Source organism: Rattus norvegicus, chromosome 9 (assembly GCF_021556685.1).
Source record: "Rattus norvegicus strain SHRSP/BbbUtx chromosome 9, alternate assembly SHRSP_T2T, whole genome shotgun sequence".
Classification (NCBI taxonomy): domain Eukaryota; kingdom Metazoa; phylum Chordata; class Mammalia; order Rodentia; family Muridae; genus Rattus; species Rattus norvegicus.
Window position 1 is genome coordinate 31,948,913 of NC_141542.1, and position 24,475 is coordinate 31,973,387.

At 48.8% G+C, this 24,475-nt stretch overlaps 1 protein-coding gene and 1 long non-coding RNA gene across 3 annotated transcripts in view; one reads left to right on the plus strand and one right to left on the minus strand.

The window, feature by feature from the left end:
- Clic5 (CLIC family member 5) overlaps window positions 1-24,475 on the minus strand; it is a 145,384-nt gene that overhangs the window by 27,013 nt on the left and 93,896 nt on the right. For both annotated transcript variants that reach the window (XM_087567910.1, NM_053603.4), the window contains 3 exon segments: window positions 23,793-23,902; window positions 18,313-18,438; window positions 11,104-11,210 (listed from right to left, as the gene is read on the minus strand). In XM_087567910.1, the coding sequence (XP_087424036.1) occupies window positions 11,104-11,210; window positions 18,313-18,438; window positions 23,793-23,902 (343 nt within the window).
- LOC120094637 (uncharacterized) lies at window positions 4,158-24,206 on the plus strand. The gene is made up of 2 exons (XR_015629434.1): window positions 4,158-4,797; window positions 23,801-24,206. It is a non-coding gene; the product is annotated as an uncharacterized LOC120094637 (long non-coding RNA).

Sequence of the window (24,475 nt, forward strand, 5' to 3'; positions counted from 1 at the left end):
AAACCCCTGGGCAGCTCCTGGGAGGCGTGCCACAGGAAGTCACGGCCCCTCCAGCTCTCGGCCTCAAAGACCCTCGTGGAAGAAAGGACTAAGGGTGTGGGGCCTGCCAAATCTTGGAGGTGGGTCCCACAGTGCTTGGGTTGTTTGTTTTTCCTTGCAAGAATGCTAATCAAAGCACAACTTTAACCTAACCAACCAACAAAATGTAAGGACCTGGCAAGTGGCCGGCGGGCGGGCGGGTAGGGGATCCAGGGACAGGCAGCCTGGAGAGTTCCTTTTGTGGCCGATTCATTTTTTTCTTTTTGGAAGGAGAACCTCCACTGCTTTCTATGGAAGGTCTGGCCACCCAGGAACCCAAAGATAACCACATGGTGGCAGCCTGCCCTCACCTCCAGTCAGGTCTTCATTCAGCCTGGAATCCATGGTTCCAAGTTGGTCCTGAGTCTTGACCTCTAGAGGTAGCAATGAGTGTTCCCAACAGAATGAACATGGACCTCCAGACATAACCCTGCCTGACCCCTGCACGGCCACTGCGCTGATATTCCCGCTATCTCCAAGTCCTCTCTATCTTTTCTTCAGACCCTGAAGGTTAGGGGGCTGATTGAGTGGGGGCTGGGCACAAACGTCCACACTGAGCCCAGGGTGTGAGGGGGACGCTGAGGGAGGGGAGGAAGGGAAGATAGAGCACTTTGCTTTTAGAGTACTGAACACACACATACTAATTTTACTGTGGCTTGCCACATCCTGGAAATCTGAGGGGGGTGGGGTGTCAAGCTGGCTTCTGTCCCCAACAGCATTGTGCATTCATGACACTCTGGGCCAGGCTCGGGCTCTTTGATAATTAGGGACTCATTAGTTCTAAACTAATGGCCCTCCCAGACTGCTCAAAACCTTTACAACCTTTTCAATACCTCTCTGTTTGAGGCCATGGAAGTTTGTAAAGGTTCCGAGGACTGGAAGTGACAGAGAAAGCAAGAGATGGACTGTGGGGTTCAGCTTGCCAGGTTCCTCTGAGGGTCTGTCAGGCCTGGCAGGCATATCCTTCCCTAAAGCTGGAAGACTGCTTGGAGACGTGGCCTGTTTTGGAACTCTCAAGTCAAGACTGCCAGTCTTTGGAAGTCTGCATATCCTCCGGCTTCTCCGCGACTGGTTTCTCTTCCTACCAGCAGAGGGCAGCACACGACTCTCTATCAGCAGGAAAAGGCCGGCAGAAGCCACAGCCACAGCGGCCATACTTAGCTGCTGAGAACTAAGAGCTCTGTGTGCAAGCAGATGTTTAATTGACACAACGATGCTACAGGAGAAGGCATCGTTTCAGTCTCCTCATTGAAGTCGGGAATGGATTCAGGGAAATCAAGAGAACAGGCTACTGCAACCAGAGACTACCTGAGACAGGAATGGACACATTCCAGAGTGAGCCCACTGCTCTCTGCCCATATTGATGCTGTCCTAGGCTAAGACTCATCTTTACCTTTTTTTAGGATCGATATTGCAGGTCTGGGAGGGAGAGCGAAAAGAAAAATATTTTGTCACATAGCAAAAGGGTGTGAAGTTCAGGATCCACAGATGAGAGCGTTGCATTGAACACAGCCACATACACTTGGTCATGGAGGGCCCGGAGTGCTCCGAGATCCCAAGGATCTTGCTGAGCAGAGCCGAGTGACAGTTTGTACCGTATGCCCAGTTCACAATCTTTCCTATCTGATCCTTCACAGAAAGATTGAATCAGCCCTGACCTAAGACTGGATAGAATACATGTAGCCTGTACAGACCCATGTGGCCAGAAAACGTGATGGCATGGGCCTGGGGCTGCAGCAAGGCCCCATGGGACTTCCAGAGAAACAGGAAGAGAGAGAAGCAAGTTCGGGGTGCAGAGAGAACACAAGTAAATACAACAGAGAAGGGGAGGGTGAAGTCCAAGGTCAGGGCCAGAGGCCGGGCCTGCATGGAGAGAAAAATACAGAAAATGTCCACTAGCCTGGCCTGGAGCTACTGGGTGGGGAGGCAAAACACAGGAGGAAGAGCCAAAGGAAACAGAAACAGCGGCCCCTTGCTTGGTGTCTGTGGCTCAAGTCAAGAATGTTTGTTATTCTTAGGGGGGCTTGGCTTGTTTTTATCTGCAGGGGGGACCAGGTTACACTAACCGGGAGCCTTATTTTTGCTTTGTCTGCTGGGGAGTTTTGAACCATGCTAGTGGCCCACCATGCCTGTCAGATTACACACACACACACACACACACACACACACAGGCAGATACAGAGAGAGAGGGAGAGAGAGGGAGAGAGAGACAGAGACAGAGACACAGACACAGACACAGAGGGGGGGGAGTGGGAAGGGAGGGAGGGAGAGACACACACAGACACACACACACAGAGAGGGGAGTGGGAAGGGGGGAGGGAGAGACAGACACACACACAGACACACACATACAGAGGGGAGTGGGAAGGGAGGGAGGGAGAGACACAGACACACACACACAGACACGTCACACACAGAGACACACAACACAACACACACGCATGTTTAATACACCTCTTCTGTTTGCTTTTTTTTTTTTCTAACTTTCTTCAGCGTATGGTGCTTTGCTTTGAGGAGAAAACAGACCTTCTGGAGTAAATGGAAAATCCATTTTAAATAGAAAAGAAGGTCCCCAAGACAGCAAGACACGGGAGAAGAAATAAGAGAGAAGTAGAGACTGGAACAGAGACAGGAAGGGGGATTTGAATTCAGAAAATCACATTCAGCCCAGAGATGATGGTCAAAGAAAGCCAGTGGGATAAAACCCCCAAACTAGATGATTTATAAAATCCACACTCAGGGGCTATGACTTTGACTTTTTAGCACCTTTGCGGGGAGAAAAGAGAGCCCTCCCACACCCCCAGAAGTGGAATCATCAGAGCTCCCCGCTCTCTCATCTTTGTGGCATGTCCTCAGAAACTGGGGACCAAAGACGGTGAATGTAAGCCAAGGGGAACAGAACCCCAGACCTTGGTCTTAGTCCGATGCATTTGCATGCCCGTTCCTTGCCAGCTAGAAAGAAAACACACGAATCTGAACCTCTTCTCCAAAACAGGGACGGTAATTCTGGGCAGGAATGTTAACTGTAGCTGAGGGAAACACGATAGGGTTGGAAGGAATAGAAAGGGACTCTCAAATGAGTTAATAAGAATAGAGAATTAATCATGTGCATTCCACCCCTTGTTAATTGCCTGGAATGCACCATATGGTAGGAGACATGAAATGTGCCCCGGGAACTGATAGGACTGAAGGGCAGGGAAAAAAGAGATTTCGAGGAATAGGAAAATGCGGCGGCGGCGATGCCTACATTACGGTGAGTAGCTAAAGGGAATCTGTGAAAGCCAAGTGATTTGGCAGAGAGTCTCTGCTCTGTTCTGATGGCGAATGCAAAACTGAGTTCAGAGGAAGAAGCCCGCCTTGTCTTGGGAGACGGCAGGGAGCAGAGAAGAAACTTGCTGAAGTAGAATGTAAGCGAAACCCCTCCAGGGAAGAAGGGAACCCACAGAGCCAAAGGGACAGGCAGGGCTGCTGGGACTGCTAAGCCTCTGCCCATCTTGGTTCACCTGGGGTTCCCTATGCCCTGGTGGCATCCCCTAGGAGGGAGCAGAGGTGAGAGGAGAGAGCTGTCTGTACACAGCAGCATCTGAGACAGAGGTGACAGGAGTGGGGGAGGGAAGCTGGACCCCACCATGTGGCCAGACACAATTCATAGGAGCAGTATCCTGGGGGACAGCAGACATTGCTCCCTACTGGGGACTTCCAGGGTGGCACAGGATGTGCCAAGGAGAAAATAGGAGCTTGTGTACCACCCACTTCAGGATTCTGGAGATCCCAATGACAACCAAGCGGCATCACTTCCCCCTCAATAGAAGAGGGAATAATGTATGAGAGGAAGTGTGGGGACCCCTGCAGCCTGCACGGCCATATCTAACGGACAGCTCTCTCTCATCTGAAAGGTGTCCTTTCCTGGGATCAGGCTCTAGGTCTCTGATTCTACTCAATTACATCTCAGCATCTCCCCTACAAGACAGGGAAATCCCGATTCTTCACTCGGCTGTAGTCTTCCTGAGGAGGCAGTGACCCCCACTGGAAACACAGTTAAGAGAGACACAGAATTCCAGAATTCTCAGCAAGCAAGACCCACGGTCTCGAGCACTGCACGCTTCCCACAGATAACCCTGGGCTTTTCAAGTTTTTGGCCTTGCCCGACCTCTTCCTCCCTCTCTTTCCCTCTCCTTCCTTGAACGCTGGTCTTTCTGAATGACCCCCGTTCCGTCCACACGCACACCCTCTGCCCTTCCTCAAACAGGTTCCTTAGGTGTTGACTTTATCTCCAAGACATAATCCCCCAAACATCTAATCCCTCAACCCAAGGTACAACTGTCAGCCTTAGAAGAGCGATTCCACCATGATGAGAACCTTTATTTCATGGGAATGAGCATGGTGTGCACACATCCATTCTCGTGACCTTATGGACGGAGGAACCAAGGCAGTCCCACGCGCCATGAGCCCGAGAGGCAACGTTGACATCTGAACCCAGGTCATAGTGAGGAGCTGAATCTCACACAGCTCTTGGGCTCCCTGTTGTGTGAACTGGGTGTGTGCAGGTGTGCAGGCATGGTGACATCATAATGGAGGATTTGGATGACACCGATGGGCCTTATGTCACAATGCAGTACTGCCATGATATGATGGAGCATTTGGCTACTATAATTGCTTTTGTGGTGACACAGGGAGGTAATGTGATGTCCCCTGGCTCCTGTCTCTTTCTGAAAGCAGGTAATGAGGGGGTGTGGTGGAGGGGGTTGAGGGGGGAGGGTAGGTCTTCAGCTAACGTGTTTATGTACACCTGGCTGAGTGTAGAACCTCATGATCCCTTCATGAGGAAAACCCGGGCCCCTTGTGAGGGACTTGATAAGAACCCTAGGAAAGGGTTGGGAAGAGCCAGAGGCAGAATCTGATCACAGAGGACCACGGGAAATCTGGATGTGTCAATGACAAGCACAGGAGGCAGTGTAATAGCGCCCCCCATCCCCAACAAAGCACAAAACACCGAGTGGCTGGAGGTGTGAGATCAGGACCATGCCTAGGGCACTGACACTTTGGGGGAACAGCAGCAACCTTCTTGAAATGGGGGAAACAAGAGAGCTGGAGAGATGGCTCAGATGTTAGGAGTAAGTTAAGAGAGCGCCCTATAGTTTACAGAGGACCCAGGTTCTGTTCTCAGACCCAAGGGGAAGTGAGTACCTGCCATTCACCCTCCAGGGATCCAACCCCTCTGGTTTCTAGGGGGGAAATGCACTCATTCACACGCACACACATAAAGATACATGCACTGAAAATATTTTTTTAAAAAAATAGGAATTTTAAAGAGGGAAATGAGACCAGTGTGGTGGCTCAGTGGGTAGGTAAAATCACTTGTTCTGCCAGGCTGGTGACTTGAGTTCTATCCCCAGGCCCTACACAAAGGCAGAAGAAGGCCAATCCAACAACACTCTCCTCTGACCTCTACACGCGCACCACAGCCTCTATCCTGCCACCAATGATAATTTTAAAAGTTAAAAAAAAAGGGGGGGGGAATGAAGTTTAGAAAGCAGAAAGAGACCAGTAGGTGGATGCCTGCACACACAGGTTGGGGGTGGGTAGAAGGAAAAGCAGAGAGGAGACCCAGCGGGATTGGCTTATGCCTCCCACAGCAGTGATCATGATTAGCATGTAGTGAACTCTCCTTATATACCAGGCACAGTATGCTCCGCAGAAGTATGAATAAGTTCACTTCACGGTTTCAGCAACAGGCTTGGAGGGAGCATACCTCCCGGGCACATTTGTGCAGCTAGTTCTACAGTTCGAATTCAGGCTGGTAATCTCGCCTCTGCCTGAGTTCTAGCTCACATGGCTAGCTAGCTTGCTACAGATAATAGCTTTTACCTGCCCTTGGTAGCTTTAGAACCTAGTGCAGTCCCTGCCGTATTAGACATGTTCTTTCAAAAAGAGTTGAGTGGGTGCTGTCCCAGGCCATGTGTGGACGTGTGCATGTGGAAGCCAGACAAGAATATTGGGTGTTTTCTCCTATTGCCTTTTGCTTTATTGACTTTATTGTGTCTCTTGCTGAGCTGGAAATTCACCTTTTCCATGAGGCTGGCTAGCCAGGGAGCTCTAAGGATCTGCCTGTCTCTGACCCCAAAGCTGGGGTAACAGGCACAAGGCACAGCTATAATCAGCTCTTTACATGGGGGCTGAGGATTTGAACTCAGTTCTTTCTGCTTGTAGAGCAAGCACTCTTACCCACTGCGCCATTTCCCCAATCTCTGGAATGAAATTAGACATTCAAATTAATGGCTGATTCTCTTGACTACTAGCTGGGATCATTTCCGGAGGACGAGATCTGGCTTCCAGCAGTCGGGAGACTATGGGTGGTAGCAATGTATTTGCAGCATTGACTTCACAAGGCAGGGCTAGATTATGACCATTGACAGTGTGTCTAAGGGAGAAACGAAGTCTAAGGGTGGGGGCAGATTGTGATAACCCATCTAGTAAAGGGTTTTCTGCATAATAATGAGGACCTGTTTGACCCTCTGATACTGGGCATAATGGCATGAGGTGCTATGTGACGTCACTTAGAAGACAAACAGATCCCTGGAGCTCAGTGGCCAGCAAGCCTAGCCAAATATGTGCATTTCAGGACAGCAACAGGTGTTGTCTCAACAACCACCACCACAAGACCAAGGGGATATGACCTGAAAATGACACCTTGGATTGATTTCTGGCCTCCGCATACATGTGCGCATTGGTGCACATGCACAGCCTGCTGCCCACACGTGCGTACCTTGACACGCAAGAGAGTGAGTGGAGTGATGGATGTCAGAAAGCCTGGAGCTGCGAGCCTGGAACTCTAAAATGGTAAAGAGATCCATCGTCTGTCTTAGGGCTAACTGCTGTGAACAGACACCATGACCATGGCAACTCTTAGAAGGACAACATTTAATTGGCACTGGCTTGCAGATTCAGAGGTTCAGTCCATTATCATCAAGGCAGGAACATGGCAGCATCCAAGCAGGCACAGTGCAGGAGGAGCTAAGAGTTCTACATCTTCATCTGAAGGCAGAATACTGACTTCCAGGCAGCTAGGACAAGGGTCTTAAAGCCTACACCCACGGGGACACATTCCCTCCAACAAGGCCACACCTCTTAATAGTGCCACTCCATGAACCAAGACTCCACAAGCCATCATCACATGGCCCTTCTGTTGGCCATGTAGACTGTGAGCATAGAGCTGGCTTGGTTGTGTGGCTCTGGGCTCTCTTGTAGGAGCAAAGCTGTCTCTACAAGGAAGGCCGGTCTGCAGGAGCATAGGCCCCTGCCTTGTGAACCTAAGAACTTTTGGATTCTTCTTGCCATGAGAAAGAAACGAAGACAAAAGAGCTATGGAGTAGTGGTTAATTTCTAGTTACAAAGAAGGAGCATGGGCTATATTAGTGTGTGGCTAAGAAGAACAGGGCATCAAAGCATGTGTGTGTGTGTGTGTGTGTGTGTGTGTGTGTGTGTGTGTGTGTGTGTGTGTGTGTGGTGGGGGCAGATGAGATTGAGAAAGCAGACAGGCCTGAGCTTTCAAATGTGCAAATGAGTGAGGGGAAGGAGTCACAAGGGCAAAACCCATTATGGGGAAAACCAGGCTGAAACAGAAGACGAGAAACAGTGAAAATTGAAGAGGATTGAGTTTACAGGAAACCGACACTTGGCATTCTGTGGAAACTGATGCTTTGGATTTGGACACCACAGAACTGTAAATGTGGATCTATGTACATGCCGTTTATAATTTTAAAAGTCGGGAAGGTTCAAATGAGATAATCTTTCTGAGGGCACTCTGGCAAGTACAGAGGAAGGTATTTGTGGTTGAGATAAAGAGACACTGGATGTGGAGTCTGAGGAAACAGAGCTCAAGTGCTGGTGGGCACAAGGGGAGGAGAGAAATCCCCGGTCCTCTCCTTTTCCTCTGGGCCCTGGGCCAGCAAAGTGACAATAACTGTTCTTTTCCAGGAAGTTCTGAGGGCCCTGATACTTAATATTGATTGACAGCTTGACTGGATTTAGAATCACCTCAGAGACAGACCTCTGGGTGTGTCTACAATGGGGTTTCCACAAAGGAAGGAAGCCCCACCCTGACTTGGGTAGCACCACCATGGACTAGGGCCTGGACTTAATAAAATGGATAAAGGAAAAAGGAAGTTGAACTCACCTTGCTTCCTGACTGCAGACACACTATGAACTGCTGCCTTGAACCCCTGTCCCAAGCCTTCTGTATGGACAGTACCCTCAAATTGTGAGTCAAAACAAACCTTTTCTATACTATCATTATCACTTGTCATTTCAATCCAAAAATGCCTACATGGGCTCTGTTAGCATCCTTAGACTTTTATCAATAAAAGGCCACCAGATAGGTGACATGAATTTATGGAGCATCTCTCATAGTTCTGGAAGACAGACCATTCAAAAATTAAACCTGTCCTTCCATTGCTCTGTTTCTGGAAAGCCTTAGCTGAGGCCTTGGCTGTGTCTGTGTCTGAGGCTGTGTCTGTGTCTGAGGCTATGGCTGAGGCTATGGCTTGTGGCTGTGGTGGCTGTGTCTGAGGCTGTGACTGTGTCTGAGGCTGTGTCTGAGGCTGTGTCTGAGGCTGTGTCTGAGGCTGTGTCTGTGTCTGTGTCTGTGTCTGTGTCTGTGTCTGTGTCTGTGTCTGAGGCTGTGACTGTGGCTAAGGCTGTGGCTATGGTTGTGGCTGTGGCTGAGGCTATGGCTTGTAACTGTGGTGTCTGTGTCTGTGTCTGTGTCTGTGTCTGTGTCTGTGTCTGTGTCTGTGTCTGTGTCTGTGTCTGTGTCTGTGTCTGTGACTGTGTCTGTGTCTGTGTCTGAGGCTGTGACTGTGGCTAAGGCTGTGGCTATGGTTGTGGCTGTGGCTGAGGCTATGGCTTGTAACTGTGGTGTCTGTGTCTGTGTCTGTGACTGTGACTGTGACTGTGTCTGTGTCTGTGTCTGAGGCTGTGTCTGTGTCTGTGTCTGTGACTGTGTCTGTGTCTGTGTCTGTGTCTGAGGCTGTGGCTGTGTCTGAGGCTGTGTCTGTGGCTGTGTCTGTCTGTGTCTGAGGCTGTGTCTGTGTCTGTGTCTGTGTCTGTGTCTGTGACTGTGTCTGTGTCTGTGTCTGTGTCTGAGGCTGTGTCTGTGTCTGTGTCTGTGTCTGTCTGTGTCTGAGGCTGTGACTGTGGCTAAGGCTGTGGCTATGGTTGTGGCTGTGGCTGAGGCTATGGCTGTGGCCACATGGTTCCACTTTTCACTTCTATCTTCACATAGCCATCTGTCCCACATCTTTCTGTCCTCTCCTCTTTTTATGAGGACAGCACACACTGGACTTAGAAATCACACTAAGAACCGAATGATCTCATCTTGAGATCCTGAACTAATCTCATCTACGAAGACCTCATTTCCAGATATAACCACGTTCTGAGGGTCCAGATGGGCAGGTGGATGCGGGCATGACTTTTGAGGGGAGGCGCATCATTCAACCAACTTCAGCTTTCAACCCGTAGTGAAGCAAGATCACTAGAATGTTTAAAATATTTTCTACTTACTGTCTCTTGTCCTCCAAAGATCTTTCTCTTCATAGGGCTTCTGCTGTCCCTCTAGTAGCTACCATTGTCCAAGGAATAAAATCAAAGACACGCAGACTGGCATTGCAGTCTCTGGCTCCTTCTCTTGTCCTCTGGCCTTAGCCTTTTCCCATCTTCCCAACTTCCTACATACTGTGACCTTAGCTGTGGTTGAAAATCTAGAAACATTCTCAGCATATGAACTCGACTTCAGGCACTTTCATAGAAGTCGCTTCTCCTGTTGCTGCCCCATGAACAGTTCTTTCTATTCCTGTTCTCTTTGGTTAACTCAGACTATGCTTCCTGTCCTCTGATTTGCCTGCAGGCCACTTGGAGCTCTCCCTCCTGTACTCTTCGGCACAGTGACCTGGTGCCTCGTACTCTCGACTTTCCACCATGGTGGACTGTGTTCTCAAACTGTGAGCCAATAGATCCTTCCTTGTCTTCACCACCTTCCTCCCACCCTGAGCTCTGTCAAGGATCCCTTTCAACCTCCAGACTTTCATTCTACAGTCAGCACAAGTGGAAATCTCACAGCTGTGACAGGCATAGTCCCTTCCTACTAAGCTGCTTCTTTCCCCACTCCCCCCTCACCCAAAACCACCTCAGCTCTGAACCCCAAGAGCACCTGATGTCTTCTTGAGTTCCACTGCAGATTATCAACTGGTGTACTCGTGAAGATTCATGGGACATTCCCTCTGTTTGGTTTGGTCCCAGAGCCCAGGGGTCTAGCCCATCCCCTCTTGTCCATGGTCAAGGGAACAATGCGCTCCCTCATCCCCTCCCTTTGAGGATCTCACAGCAACCCTTTGTGTCCTGCACGCTGAGGGACTGAAATACCTGTGAGATTAAATGTGGGGTGCCCGGACCCCATTACAGGAGAACCAGACCCAAGTTCTGCAGCTGATACCAGGAAGGAAGGGCATGAAGAGGAGGGAGCCAGGCTTTCGGAAGTCCTTCCCTAACTCCCCACACTCATGGTAAAGAAAGTAGAGAGAATTAGGTCTGTGGCATTCACCAAACCTTGTCCATCTTGTCCTTGTCCTCCTCATGCCTCTTGTCAATCCTTGAAATGCTTTTGGGGGGACCACAAAGAAGTAGGAATGTATGACACGGATGGGGTTATGTGTCTAGAGAAAAGGCCCAGCACAGAAAATCCTCCCAAGCCATGCCTTCTGCAGTGTGATAAGGCGTCTTTCAAAAGCCAGCTGTGCCCTGCCTCTGAGTCATCAACAACACACTCCACACTCTTGTTTCTCCTACTAGGCAGCAGGTTCCGTGCCCTCCCTTCTGAGTCAGGAGGATGAGGAAGGGGAGAAAATAACAAGCGGCATCGGTTCCAGAAGCTTCTCTAGCCTGATGCTCTGAAGTGGCCATGGGCAAACCAGAGATGCACCACTTGGCGTGAGACAGACCCCACCCCGGCATCCCTAGAAGGTCACTCACCAGCATTGTTCTGCTGTTTGGTGTTTTTGATGTAGGCTGAAAACTTGGAGAAGATATCGATGCCCGCAGTGTTAGATTCCCTGTGCCTTGCAGCCAGTTTGGGGTACCTGGAAGGGAAGCCACAATGTTCTATGAAGCTAGAACAGGACTCTTCAGTGGCGATCCTGTCTGTGCCACAGGGGGCAGTGTTCCCTTTTCTGACTGGAGCGTCCATCTTTTGGGATTTAACACTCATCCCCCCACACCCACCCCCCGGGAGGGTGCACACGCAAACCTCAATCACAGTCAAGGAAATCCAAGGCCAGTGAGGTGCTGAGAGGCTTAACCAGAGTGAATCAGTTTGTTGGGCAAGGAACCAAAGCGCCACCCATAGCCCTCTTCTTGGAAGGGCACGCAAGACTTGGAACACGGGGGTGGCCTCTGTGTCAGGTGGGGTTCCTGATGTCCCTTGAACTTATGAAAATGCCCGTCTACCACCACCGCTACCCACCACCGCAATCCTAGCTGCCCAGAGCTGGTAGATGCCTGAGTCCTAAATCATTTCTCCTAAGCGTGTCGCCTGTGTGCTTCTAAAATGTCTCTTTGGTGTGTCTCTTTACATGTGTGGGGCAAGAGTAACTTAATGCAGCTCCACCCGCAGGTCATGTGTTTTTTATCACTTGGATTTCCAAGGGTGGAGGGAGATTTACAATGACCCCACTCCATCCTTGCACCGTTTCTCATTTTGAAGTGAAAAAAAGAGTGTAAAAGGTGGACCACAGGCTTAGGATCCTTGGTGTTGAAACTGAATGAGGAGTAAGCTCACATGTGTGGGAATCCTTGGGTTTTCCAGACACCGTGATCACATGAGTAATACCAATTATCAATTTAAGAAGAGAAATCTTAATATTAATTTTAAAAAAGAATTCTTTTCACAAGATCATTACATACATGGCCAGGCAGATGTGTGTATGAATGGGGTAGATGGTCAATGTATCATTATTAACAAGTGTGGGGCTTTGTGCTCTGGAAGGGATAGTTTTACTGTATGTGTCTGGGTTGTTTTGTCTATTAATCACAATTCTTTTCCTCAGATTTTTATGGTTTTAACCACAACAGAGTCTTTAAAAATCGTGTGCTGTGGGGTTTGGGAGACAGTCCAGTCAGTAAAGATAACAAGAAATGTCCTGAATTTGACTCCCAGGATTTATGTCAGGAGTAAAGAATGGTAGCATGCTTGTAACCCCAGGGCTGGAGCAGTGAGGCAGGGGGATCTCTGGGGTCCAAAGGCCAGCAAGAGTAGACACATTTGTGAATTTTAGGCTGGGGAGACATCCAGACTTGAAAGACAAGAGATGAGGTGACACCTGAGAAATGCCACTCAGGTTAACCTTGGCCTCTATACACACATGTGCGTGCACACACACACACAAATCATTTGTCGTTATTTTTTTTTCATTTCTTCTTCAATGATCTCATTAGCTAGGACTCTCCTACTCTTGAAGTCATGGCAGGCGATTTGTTTTATTTTGTGTTTGATTGATTGATTGATTGAGTGATCGATAGATTGATTTTGCCATGACAGGCTTAATGTCAGAGACTGTACCCTTGTAAAAGGGTAAACAATCGTTTAAGGACCTAAGTGTGGGACCAATAAGAAACTGGCGTTGAGACTCTGACCAAGCTCTCACTTGGTGCTTCCTACTTGGTGCTCTCATGACGGGAAAGCTACCTTGCACTGAGTGGCTACTGGGTTCTAGACATGGTCCTCAGCCTCCTAAGCAACCGTGTCTAATGTGTGGGCAAGAGTGGCCTTGATCTGGAAGTCTGCTTCTTCAGTCCTGGCACTACAGGTGGCTGTCACGCCTGCCCAGCTTTTAAGTGAGCTCTGATGCTTTGGAACTCACACTTGAGTGAGTGCCTCTCCCCCATAATTCCTGCATCCTCACTTCACCAGCCACTCGGCAGGCAAGCGGCAGGTTAATCAAGGCTCTGATGATTCTGACCCTTAGCTGTGCACCTAGCTGTCGTAACTCTGCCTTTTAAGAATAAGAGTCTTGAAGTCTGGCTTATTCACGGGAGTCTGTCTCTTGCAACTTGTGGGTTAAGACCCTTGTACTTAGGACTGTACGCCAGACAGCCACGGAACTGGAGGGAATGGTCTCTCGCTATTCATCATTTAATGAGTCTTTTTGTAAAGCATTGGGCTATGCAGTAGTGTCTTCAACACTAGCCCTGTAAGGCCAGCACTACAGTCCTCCATTTAGAGGTCTGGGTGCATGTAGCCGTTTCCTCCAAACCGAAAAACATTCCTTCCTGGAGTGGGGAGAAAATCGTGTAAGATTCCAGAAGCTTCGGAGGTCACACGTCCATGAAGCTCCTCCCTAAGGTTACCTGGGGAAGAGTAAGCTCCTCGGTGGAACTGGCTTCAAGTTGGGCAGGAGTTCCAGGATGCCGTGGTCACCCACGAGTGATTTCATAAGTAGTAACCATGCTGGGGTTGACCTTTGAGTTGCCCATGCCCCTCTGAACCATCCCATAATCTCATTGGTTTACCAAGCTCGACTTGGGTGGAATCATTTCCCTGGCCCATTGTGGTGCCTACCTGGCCTGAACAGACATTTGTTCACGTTGCCTCACAGAACATCACATAGCCCTCAGGAATCAAGATTAGAGAAGTGTTTTTCTGACTGTTTCATTTTAAATCTGCCTGTAGCAGCGACTGTGCACACTGACTGAATATCCACGGGCTTCTGCGCATTTTCCAGCCAGCCACATGGCAGTATGACTAGATGCTAGCCAACAGAATGGGGTGTGCGTAAGTGTAGGCATGTGCACGTGTGTGTGATGTGACTCTTCTTGGCCTTTGAAAGCACTGTGTGTACCCTGTTTCCTCTTTCTCTGCTTAACACACGTTGAGGGTGTTGTATGCACAGCTACAAGGTGGTGGAGCGCCACACTACCCCCCGAGACTCTGCTTAAGTGACACATGCCCTTGCTATATCAGGCCACAGTACTGCATGGTATTACAGGAGAGCACCACTGGCAGCAGAGACCTGAAGCCAAGGTATGGATTCCAGAACCCAAATTCAACCAGTGCAGTATCACATGGGGTGGTGCTGGGGGGTTAAACTGTCTCCACCTGTCAGAGGGGCAGGAGAACATAGTTCTGCTCTACTGGGGGGTTAAACTGTCTCCACCTGTCAGAAGGGCAGGAGAACATAGAGATCTGTATGCACCGTTTTTAAATTTAAAACAGTGTATTCTCCGTGCCTTGATTCTGAGCCTTGTTGACCCTCAGTGTATACCCGCCGCTGACTGATGCCACAGCCCACCATGTTTCCAGTTGGGTTTTGCTGAGCCTTCAGGATTCTTTTTTCTTTTCTTTCTTTCTTTTTTTTTTTTTTTTCCGGAGCTGGGGACCAAACCCCTGGGCAAGCGCTCTACCACTGAGCTAAATCCCCAACCCCTAGCCTTCAGGATTCTATGTTTTTTTTTCTTCCTTCTATTGTCTGTATGCATGTGGTATGCTTATGAGCAGGCATGTTTTGGCATGTGATGTGTGTGCATATGTATGTGTGCCCGCTCACATATGGGATCTCCGAGATGGATGGTTGGAATCATCCTCAGTCAGACAGACTGCACCTCCCTTTCATTTGCGTCTCCCAGCGTCTCCCAGTCAAACCCGGTGCTCCCCAGTATGGCTAGTCTAGCTAGCCAGCTTGCTCTGGGGGACCCCCTATTTCTGCCTTCCAATGGGAAATTGCAGGCGGGTCGCCGTGCCCATTAGGCAGTCAAACGAGTTTCTAAACCCTGGTCTTAATGCCTGCAAGGCAAAAATTAAGCGCTGAGCCATCTCGACGCCCCACCCCCAACCCCTGAATTCCCATCCTTACTTCTGTGCACTGGGATTATTTTGTAACCGTCAGCTTTATGCAAAGTCCTCGTGGAACTCATGCAGCCCAGATTTGGGGTGGAAGGAATCTTGGAGAACACTGATTGGTACCCCTTCATTTTCAAGAAGATCAGACAGGAAGGGAGAGAGAGAGACGTGTCTCAAGTCACACAGGATATACAGTTCGTTTTGAGGGGGTCACGTTTCTCTGTTCTGAATCCTAGCAACTCTGGGTATGGGATGGAGACCAGAGGCAGGGGCCAGACACGTCTCCGTAAATAACTCTTCACGAGCTTCTGCACTGTTTTCCTGAGCACTCACTGGCCCAGTCCACAGAAAGGAGGGCTGTTAGACTCGTTTAGAAACTACTTGAGATTTCCGGCATTCTTCATCTAGACACCAAATGCTCTCTGGAACCAAATGTCATTTTTAAGTGTTGGGAGTATTTGTATGTGATTTTTTTTCCCCTCTCCTTTAAAAAACAAAGCTGAGAGAGAGAAAAATCTTGGCTCTCTGGAAGCTTTTACAAACAGTGGCATGATAAGAAACACATGGCCTTGCAGCATCAGGATACAGGGAGTTTTGCTGCCCCCTGGAGAAGCATAAGGCCGAGTGTCACTCTCTGTGAGCCTCTGGATGCCAGGAACCCCACCTTCCAGCCGGAGTTAATGGGGGGACTGGCTAAGCTGGTGACTTGGGAGCAGACTGGCAGGATTCTACGCCTAGAGCTGAGGCACTGGCTTGGTGCTATTTGCTGGCCAGTAACTGGAGAACGGGCCCCTACTTGATGGGCACAGAGGCATCTAAGGACACTTTCTGTGATCGCATCCAGAGCAGTTGGTGATCTCCTTACTTTAGGAGACCCCTAAAGGCATTCATTTAATGAACTTGAGGATCTGCTTCCTAAATGGTCAGGTCACCAGCCTGGCAGAAATGGCCTCCATCACATCGCCTACACTTAACTGAAGTCCAGAAGAGACCTAGGCTCAGCACCCATTCCATGATGGAACGGGGTGGAAAATTGAGAGTGTCCCTATCCAACACTGCTAGACCCTGCTCAAACCATGGGAACTTTACAACGGGTCAAAAGACAACGGGTCTGATAATGACCTTATTCAAGAAGAATGTCCACAAACTGAAATCTATAACCCCAGGGTCTTTATGTCCCTTTCGTCTCACTGGGGACACAGACCGAGATGAGAGCTTGTGGGCTTGGCTAACCTGGGTGTCAAGAACTAGAACAGGGAACGGTCTGGGGCAGGGGGTGCTCTTTCATGGATGAGGCCCGAAGCCAAGAGCAGAGATGGGAAGGGCTAAGGTGACGCATGTATCCTCTGGCAGAGCGAACAGCATAGCCACATCTATCAGCTTAGCAGGAGGCCGTGTAGACAGCCTTACCCCTCATTTCTGGTGCTGTCTGGTCCTCCTTGCCAGACTAGGAGGAAGTAGACATTCTCGAATGGGGAGATTTGTTCCAAAGAGAGAACGTTAACTAACCAGGCAACGTCTGGACTTTGCCTGAGTTAGTGAAAACAGGTTTTCATGTGGGATTTGCAACTAGTACAAGCGACAAATGAGATTGAGTTTCAGGAAGCAAGAAGGAGTGAGGAGTCAGCTGCATTGGAAGGACATCTCCATCCAAGGAGCCTGCTGGTGTTCTGGTTGAAGACACACATGGCTTCTGGCTGTGATCTGTTGGGTGATGTCTGTGGCTGCATTGCTGATTGAACTTATTCCCTTATTGGAAGTCTACGGCCAGCAGCTTCCAATGGGCTGCAGGCCGCATCTCTCTCAGTGTGAAAATGACCTGTCCTAACACCATGGCAAGGGTTGTCTTAAGGTAGCATGAGTCCTTGCTTAGGGCTTTATCAGAGCAATGGGTACCAGTGATCTTCCAACAGTAGCACACCATTGGTTGCTGTGGGCTATCCCACTGTGCCAGACCATATATAAGGATACGGACAGCCCCTTCTCCCGGGTGCCAGGGCTGGTGAGAGGGTGATGTGCCTCACAGAGCTCAGTCTCTGATACAACCTGGGAGCTACATTTGCTGACAGGTAAACAAGACTTTGAGATAAACACAGAAAGATGAGTGTTTATCACCCAACTCTGCTTCCCTTACCTCTCTCCTCACTCCTCTCCTTTGGCTGAGCCCTTCCTTCTGTCTTGTCTAAAATGCCCCCTACTAACTCCTCCTACCCAATTCTCAAACGATAGCCTGTTTGCTATTGATGTCTTCTTTTGGACAAGATCTCATATACCCCAGGCTAGACAAAAATCTCATGTACCCCAGGCTAGACAAAAAACTCATGTATCCCAGGCTAGACAAAAACACATGTATCCCAGGTTAGTCTTGCCAATGAAGCTACATCCCCAACTCTTTACACGGCTTCCCTTTCCAGCAGCCAGGGAGTCTTACAGCTGACTCTCCAGGCTGGTTGCTGACATCTTTCCCTGACCACCTTGCAGCACCATGTTTATGCCTGACTCTGTCAGCAATGCCAGGTTTCCGGTTTAACAATGAGCCGTGATTGTTTTAGTCTCTTGACTACTGTATTCTGTAACGAATGATCCCAGACTCAGCCATCTTTGAGAGTACGTCTCTTGCCTCCCCTTGCTGTATCAGTAGTAGCTAATCTGTCCTCATGAGAACTCTCAGCTCCTGCACCTGCCAGTCCCAGTCAGTGTCTGTATGTTTATCTGTGACTTGCTCAGATTTATGGCTCCTGGTGTGGTCTCAGGCACCAGCTGTCCCTTTACTGGTTTGTCAATATTACATCAGTCTTTTATCCCTCCCCCGAAGATGAAGAAGTTCTCACCATCTCAAGTTTTTCTAGGTGTGGTGAATTAAGAGTCAAGGGAACAAGGGTGGTGGTGGTGGGGTGGAGGGAGGGAGGGAGGGAGGGAGAGAGAGAGAGAGAGAGAGAGAGAGAGAGAGAGAGAGAGTGCAAGATAGGTAGATAGGTAGATTGAGAGGGAGAGAAAGAAGGAGGGGAGAGGGAGAGAGGGAGGGAGAGAGAGACAGAGAGAGGGCTAAGGAGGGGAGAGGAAGAGAGGGAGGGAGAGGGAGAGAGAGAGAGAGAGGGAGAGAGAGAGAGAGAGAGAGAGAGAGAGAGAGAGAGAGAGAGAGAGAGAGAGATCTTCCCATGGTCCCTAAAGTCCCTCTATGTAGGTAGGAACTGACTGGCCTTAGTGCGCCCACTTTTATATTGGGCGCACTTTGCTAAAAATATAGATCCCTGCCTCAGTCTGCAGCAGCCCCGTTGGAAACCTTCCTTCCCACACACAGCTCACTCTCTCCCTGTCTGTAGCCCTGTGACTGATCAGCTCATTACTTCTCAGGGGTTAAGGTCTCCTCCAGGAACTCTTCAATCTTGTTGACATCAGTCTTCACGTCCCCATTGAAGGTCAGGAAGGGCGGGTGTGTGCCAGGAGCCAGGTTGTGTAGATCGGCTGGCTTTCTGTGGAGAGAGTGAAAGTCCGGTGACGCTGTGAACCAGGACTGTTCGGAGAAGCCTATGACTTTAACTCTGGTCTGGGTTAATGAGCATGCCCGTAGCATAACCAGATTTGTGGTATGAGGTGTAAGACAGTAGAAACTGGATAGAACTCTGAGGCCCTGTGATCTCATTCAGGGGAAGAAAATGGGAAGGGACCTCACAAGATGAAGCTGAACACAACAGAAAAGTCTGGAGAGGATCATGGTGACTATCTAAATTAACTCGCGGCTTCAGCTGCACAGGGCTGGGCTTCCAAATGCTCCCTCGCTAACTGTTCCAACAAAACACACAAATTAGCATAATGGAGATGAAGAAATGGTTCAGCAGCTAAGAACTCATCCTAGTTTTCCAGAGGACCCGAGTTCTGTTCCTAACACTCACATCAGGAGGAACACAAGTGCGTAGTTCCAGCTCCAGGGGATCTCATACCCCTTATGGCTTCCACAGACAATAATAATAATAATAATAATAATAATAATAATAATAATAATAATTGGATCCTACTTTTACCCTGAGAAATATATTTGAATATAAAAATACATGTGTTGGGGACTTGTTCAGGTTCATAAACACACATACACACACACACACACACACACACACACACACACACGGGCACACACACACATGGGCACACACACATGCACACAGTGTGTTTCTAAATGGCCCCTAGCATGGAGGATCCATGAGAAGGGGAAACAGTAGTTGAAAACAGAACTGTTAAATGAAGTCAATGTGTTCAAGGAGTGTTACTGCTCTGTTTAACCATGGGCCCTGGAGAAAAGCTATGGGGTTAGGTCCAAGAGGCCCAAGTATAGTATTACAGATCAGGAAACATTAGGTAGACTGTTGCCAAGGACTCTGCATCAAGAATTATGAGCTGGGTTTGGTAGCCCATCCACTCCTCTTATCCCAGCACTTGGAAGTCGGGAGCAGGGGGATTGCTATCATTGTGACACCAGCTTGGGCTACAGACTGAAACACTGTCTCAAAACTTAAACAGTGAGACAAAGAGTTCCCAAAACCTACAGTTTCCAAAAGCCGCACGTGGCAGCCAACAGCTCAGAACTGCCTATAATTCCAGTTCCTGGAGGACTGATGCCCTCTCCTGGCCTCTTCAGGTACTGCACACACATGGTGCCCAGACACACATGCAGGCAAAACAGCAATACATGTATAATAAAAACTTTAATTAAAAAAGGAGTGACTTTAGCTGTGAAATTAGAAACCAGAAGTTGGTCTGATAGTGATTAAAAACTCCAACCCAATTATGAAAGTTTGTGCTTTCCACTGAATGTCAGGGATGACTAAGCAGCTCTCGTACTGGTAACCAGTTAATAATCCATCATACTTCACCTTTTACTGATCTTAATATTAGTTTGAGCACAATTTCTTTAAAAAAATATAACTATTATGATTTTAATTTTACTAGAAATTGGTTGTTTTGTGAAGGATTATTTAAAATTATATTCAATATATGTAAATTTAAGATCTCCTAAGTCAGAAATGGAATTCTTTACAACCAAGTTTTGAGGGCATTTAAGGGATAGTTCACATTATAAATGGTCCGACTCCGAGGACTCACAACTTCATGTATCCAGCAGGGCTTGAGTAAATGCAGCATGGGTTTAGGAAAGCAGTTTCTGTTTGTCACAGGTTTTCCTGATACGTATGAAGGGTACTGAGCCAAACGCAGCCCTTCTGAAGAGAAAGCACAGGCCACTTGTCCCAACTAGGCAGGTGAGCTGAGGCAGGGAGATCTCAAGTTCAAGGCCAGCCTGGACTCCAGAGTGAACTCAGGTTTAGTCTGGGAAAGTTATTAAAATCTAGAACAAAGGGGAAAGTGCAAAGAGAGATCCAGGGGTATATAGCAAGCACTTGTCTAGGACGCGTGAAGCCCTGGGCTCATCTCCAACCCCATACCAATACATGCAGAAGAAAGAGGGTCTCTTGGTATGTTATCCGCAGTCATTCTTAAATCTAAGATAACCCAGTGTCAGGAACCTCACCTTGCCGCACACACGGAGGACATTACACACATCGGGGACAGGGAGATGCTGAGGTCCCCAGGATGCAGAGAGGCAGGGAACGATGTTAGGGAAGAGTGCAGCAATGTGGAGCACTCATTCGATGAATGAATGATTCGAACTTTCTCAGCCCTCAGCAGTGCCTGATGTGGTCCCTGTTGGTGTTGGATAAGCAGTGTATTGACTGCCACCAGGGAGCTACTTCTGGGACAGCACCAAGAAGGCCATAGGTCTGTTAGTGACGATGATGTTGTGTGCTTGTGAAATTTCTCCTGCCAAGTGGTCAAATTAGAGAGCAAGGATCAACGAGGGAGGGGTAGGGGCCTTGACAACAGGAAGTGGAGACTCGAGGGCTTGTACAGGGGAGGGAGGGAGGGGCTCAGGGCAGGAGTCTGGGGCAGCCATGGGTGGTTCCATTCTCTGAGTTTGCAACATTCTTTGTGGCCACTAGAGCAAAAATATATATATATGAGATTGGGAAACTGTAAAATGTCAACAAGAAGGGCAGAGACTTCTGTGAGGAGACACATTCCTGGTCTAATCAGTTAGGGAGGGGACGAGAAGAATTTCAATGACGGTGGTGCTCCCAAGTCACTCCCAACAGGCTGCTCTCCAGCCTCATTCTGTGACACTTGGGCACTCAGACAACCGAGACTTCAAGTATTTTTAAAATCTAACTTAACTTAGTGCCTTTGTTGACTCTGTGCGTGTCCCTCCCTTCACATAAAGAGAGGACATTCTTTGCCGGCTCCTCCTGTTTTGTAACTGACACTGGCCAGGAAGGAAGTCCTCACTGATCTTATTTTGGAGCAGTTACTGTGGCTTAAAGATACAGCGGCCTGTTGGTCTGTTCACAGGGCGGTGGTGTGGTTTCGTTTCTTGGGTACTGAGGGTCCTTTGGTTGCTGGGTTCTGGCACCTTGGGGACATGCCACTTCTGGCTCCTGAAGCTTAGCTGAGCATTGTCGGAGGCACGCTGGCCAGCGTCACTCCTCCCTCTCTGTGTCAACCCCCAACCCAGCACTTGGGATTGAAATTACAGAATTCCTTATCTCCAGATTTGATTTGTGAATTATTCCATGTGCCTCATCCTTTCTTTAGCTCCCTGGATTGATAACCCCACGAGGGGTGCTGGGTTTCAAGTCCATGCAGCAAGCCAAGTAGAATGCTATCCATGGCCCACTTTTAACCCCTAACAGTGTCGGGCAGATGGAGACACTGAGGCTCAGAAACGTTCCAAGTCTCTCAGCCAATCAATGGCGGTGCCCGCCCGAATAGGAGATCAATTTTCTTAGGAATTAGTGTTGATGTGCGTGTTGACAGTGCTGTAAACTGGGGTGATGCTACTCACCAAGCCAGCCTTAGAAGGGTGTCAGCAGGACTGGGTCTGGTAATGTGTGAGAGAGAAACAGAAGCATCCAGAAAATGCCTGACGGACTCCCTTCCCCTGCCTGAGCTCCAGCTGGGAACTCTAGTGAGAGTCTACAGGCAAGAAACCTAAAGACTCTGGTGTCTGGAGAAGGAAGCTCCTTCCTTGACCAGCTCTGAAATCCTGCTCTTTTTACATGTTACAGACACTGGGGGCACGGCAGATGCATGTTCCCTTATTGCACTAAGACAGATGACAGACACTAGGATCTTAGCAGCAGCCCCTTCAGTTACAGCTGGTAAGGGACCTTGGTGGGTCTGTCTCAGCTTCCTTGTATAATATACAGTGCTGCGAGTTCCCTTATGAAGTACATATTGCAGGACTTTGCAGGGGAAAGTCGTCAGCAGTTCCAAAGCACTGGGGCTATAGATGTTCTAAGTAAAATGCTGAACTATGACTGTTAGCATTCTATCTAAGCTCCACCCCCCCGCAGTTACCTGGCAACAGCCAGGTATGCCCCACCCCACAGTTACCTGGCAACAGCCAGGTATGTCTGACAGTATAAAAGGGACTGCTTGCCCCCCCTCTCTCTCTTGCTTCCTTTTGCTCTCGCTCTTCTCTCTTGCTCTCTCTTACTCCCTCTTCCCCTCTTTCCCACTTTGTCCCTTCTCACCCCATTCCTCTCCCCCCCTTCTCTCCATGTGCTCATGGCCCGCCTCTACTCCTCTACTTCTCTACTGTTTCTCTACTTCTCTCTCTCTTTCTCTGCTCTACTACCCTCTTAACTCCCCTCCCCATGCCCTGAATAAACTCTATTCTATACTATATCCTAGTCATGTGGCCGGTCCCTCAGGAGGAAGGGATGCCCACTGAGGTACCTCGTTTCCTCGGACCTCCATAGAACACACACACACACACACACACACACTTTATCTTTTTAGAAACACAACATTGGTGCTGAAACCCGGGACATATCCTCTCTTTATCTTTTTATAAACACATCAATGACTATGCCTAAGGAAACTGATAATAGCTAGGTGAGTTCAAAGGGAGGCCACTCTGGAGAATGAAGGGTTACAGAGGCCTTACCAAGAGATTGGGCTGAGCCTGGAGGCAGGTAAGAAGCCTCTTTCCAAGAGCTGTTGGGAACAGGAGCAGCCTTCAGGGCAGAAAGGACACAGGGAGAGGCCTTAGGAGAACTGAATAGAGCCAGGCTTCTTTGGAAGCTTCACATTGTGGGCTGAAGGATGTGGTAACGCTTTGGAGCACTGTTAGCCCCAGAGTAGGACACCTGCTACGCTTCTACTCCCAATCAGAGGACCCAGACTACAGCTCGGTGACAGAGCACTTGAAGAGCATGCAGAGGGCTCCAAGTTAGATCTTTAGCACAATAGAAGAATCTGAATAAAATTGTACCCAAGAGCTCAAATGAATAGACATAATCAAGCTATTTCCTCCCTCTTAGGACCTGTACATGCAGTCCTCTGGTCCAGAACTCTCACTCTGGGGGTTCTGAAAGCCAAGACAAATCCTCAGAAAAGGTCAGGATTCTAACTCCCTGTCAATTCTGAAGCCCCGCGGGGATCCCACAAACCTAATGTCTGTGCTACTGTGAGAAACGTCACATTCTTATATGCCTGTGCCCATCTCTGAGGCAGACACTTGTTGCACGCCTTGCCTTCCTTCTCTTTCCTTCTTGCTAATCAAGCCATGCCAACCAGGGTAGTGAAGCACAGTGGTGAGGGAGGTTCTGGTTTATTTTTTTCAGCCTCCTTTGTGAGCTGGGTTGGGCCCTGGGAACAGTTCTGGACAATGAGATAGAATCCATCAGAGGTTTCCACAGGATAGCACTGGATTCCTCTGATTTTATTTGACTCTTCCTTGTGCTACATGTCCCCTCATGAACACAGGGTCCTTTACCTTTTCAGATCCACGGTGGTGACGTTGAACACGACTCCTTTCAGCCAGAGGATCATGAAGAGACGCTGAGAGAAAGGACAGTTGCCAATGCTCTCTCCATCGATGCCAGCCTGAACAGAAAGAAGGGCAGAAGGCTGAGTCTCGGGGCACAGACACACAGAACTGAACATGGACCATAAAGAACAAACTCTGGGCTTGTAGCCACATCCCAGCTAACTTTTGAGACCCATTGCATCCTTCTCCGTTTCCCTGACATTCAGGCAGAACAATACCTTGTACCTTGTGTGGTCTTCATAAAGGCTGAACTGGAGTTTCCAATATGAGATGTCCTAGGGCCATACTATCTGAAACCACAGAACCTCCAGGCCCTTTGAAACTACTGGCTCTCTAAATAAAGCAGGACTTAAAGATTCAGTTTCTAGCTCTGGTCACACATGCTCCACAAAGATGTCTCAGGACAGAACCTTGGGCTCTGATTCCACCTCTGGTGGCCAAGGTAATGGTCAAAGGCAGCACGTTAACCAATATGGCACTTAGTATATTGATAGCTGTTGGTATCAATATATCACTTATTGGTAAAAACATCTGTTTTATCAAGAAACACATATTGATGATTAGTGGTGTGTTGGAGCACCGGGAAAAACTGCCCTAAAGGGGTGTGTGTGTGTGTGTGTGTGTGTGTG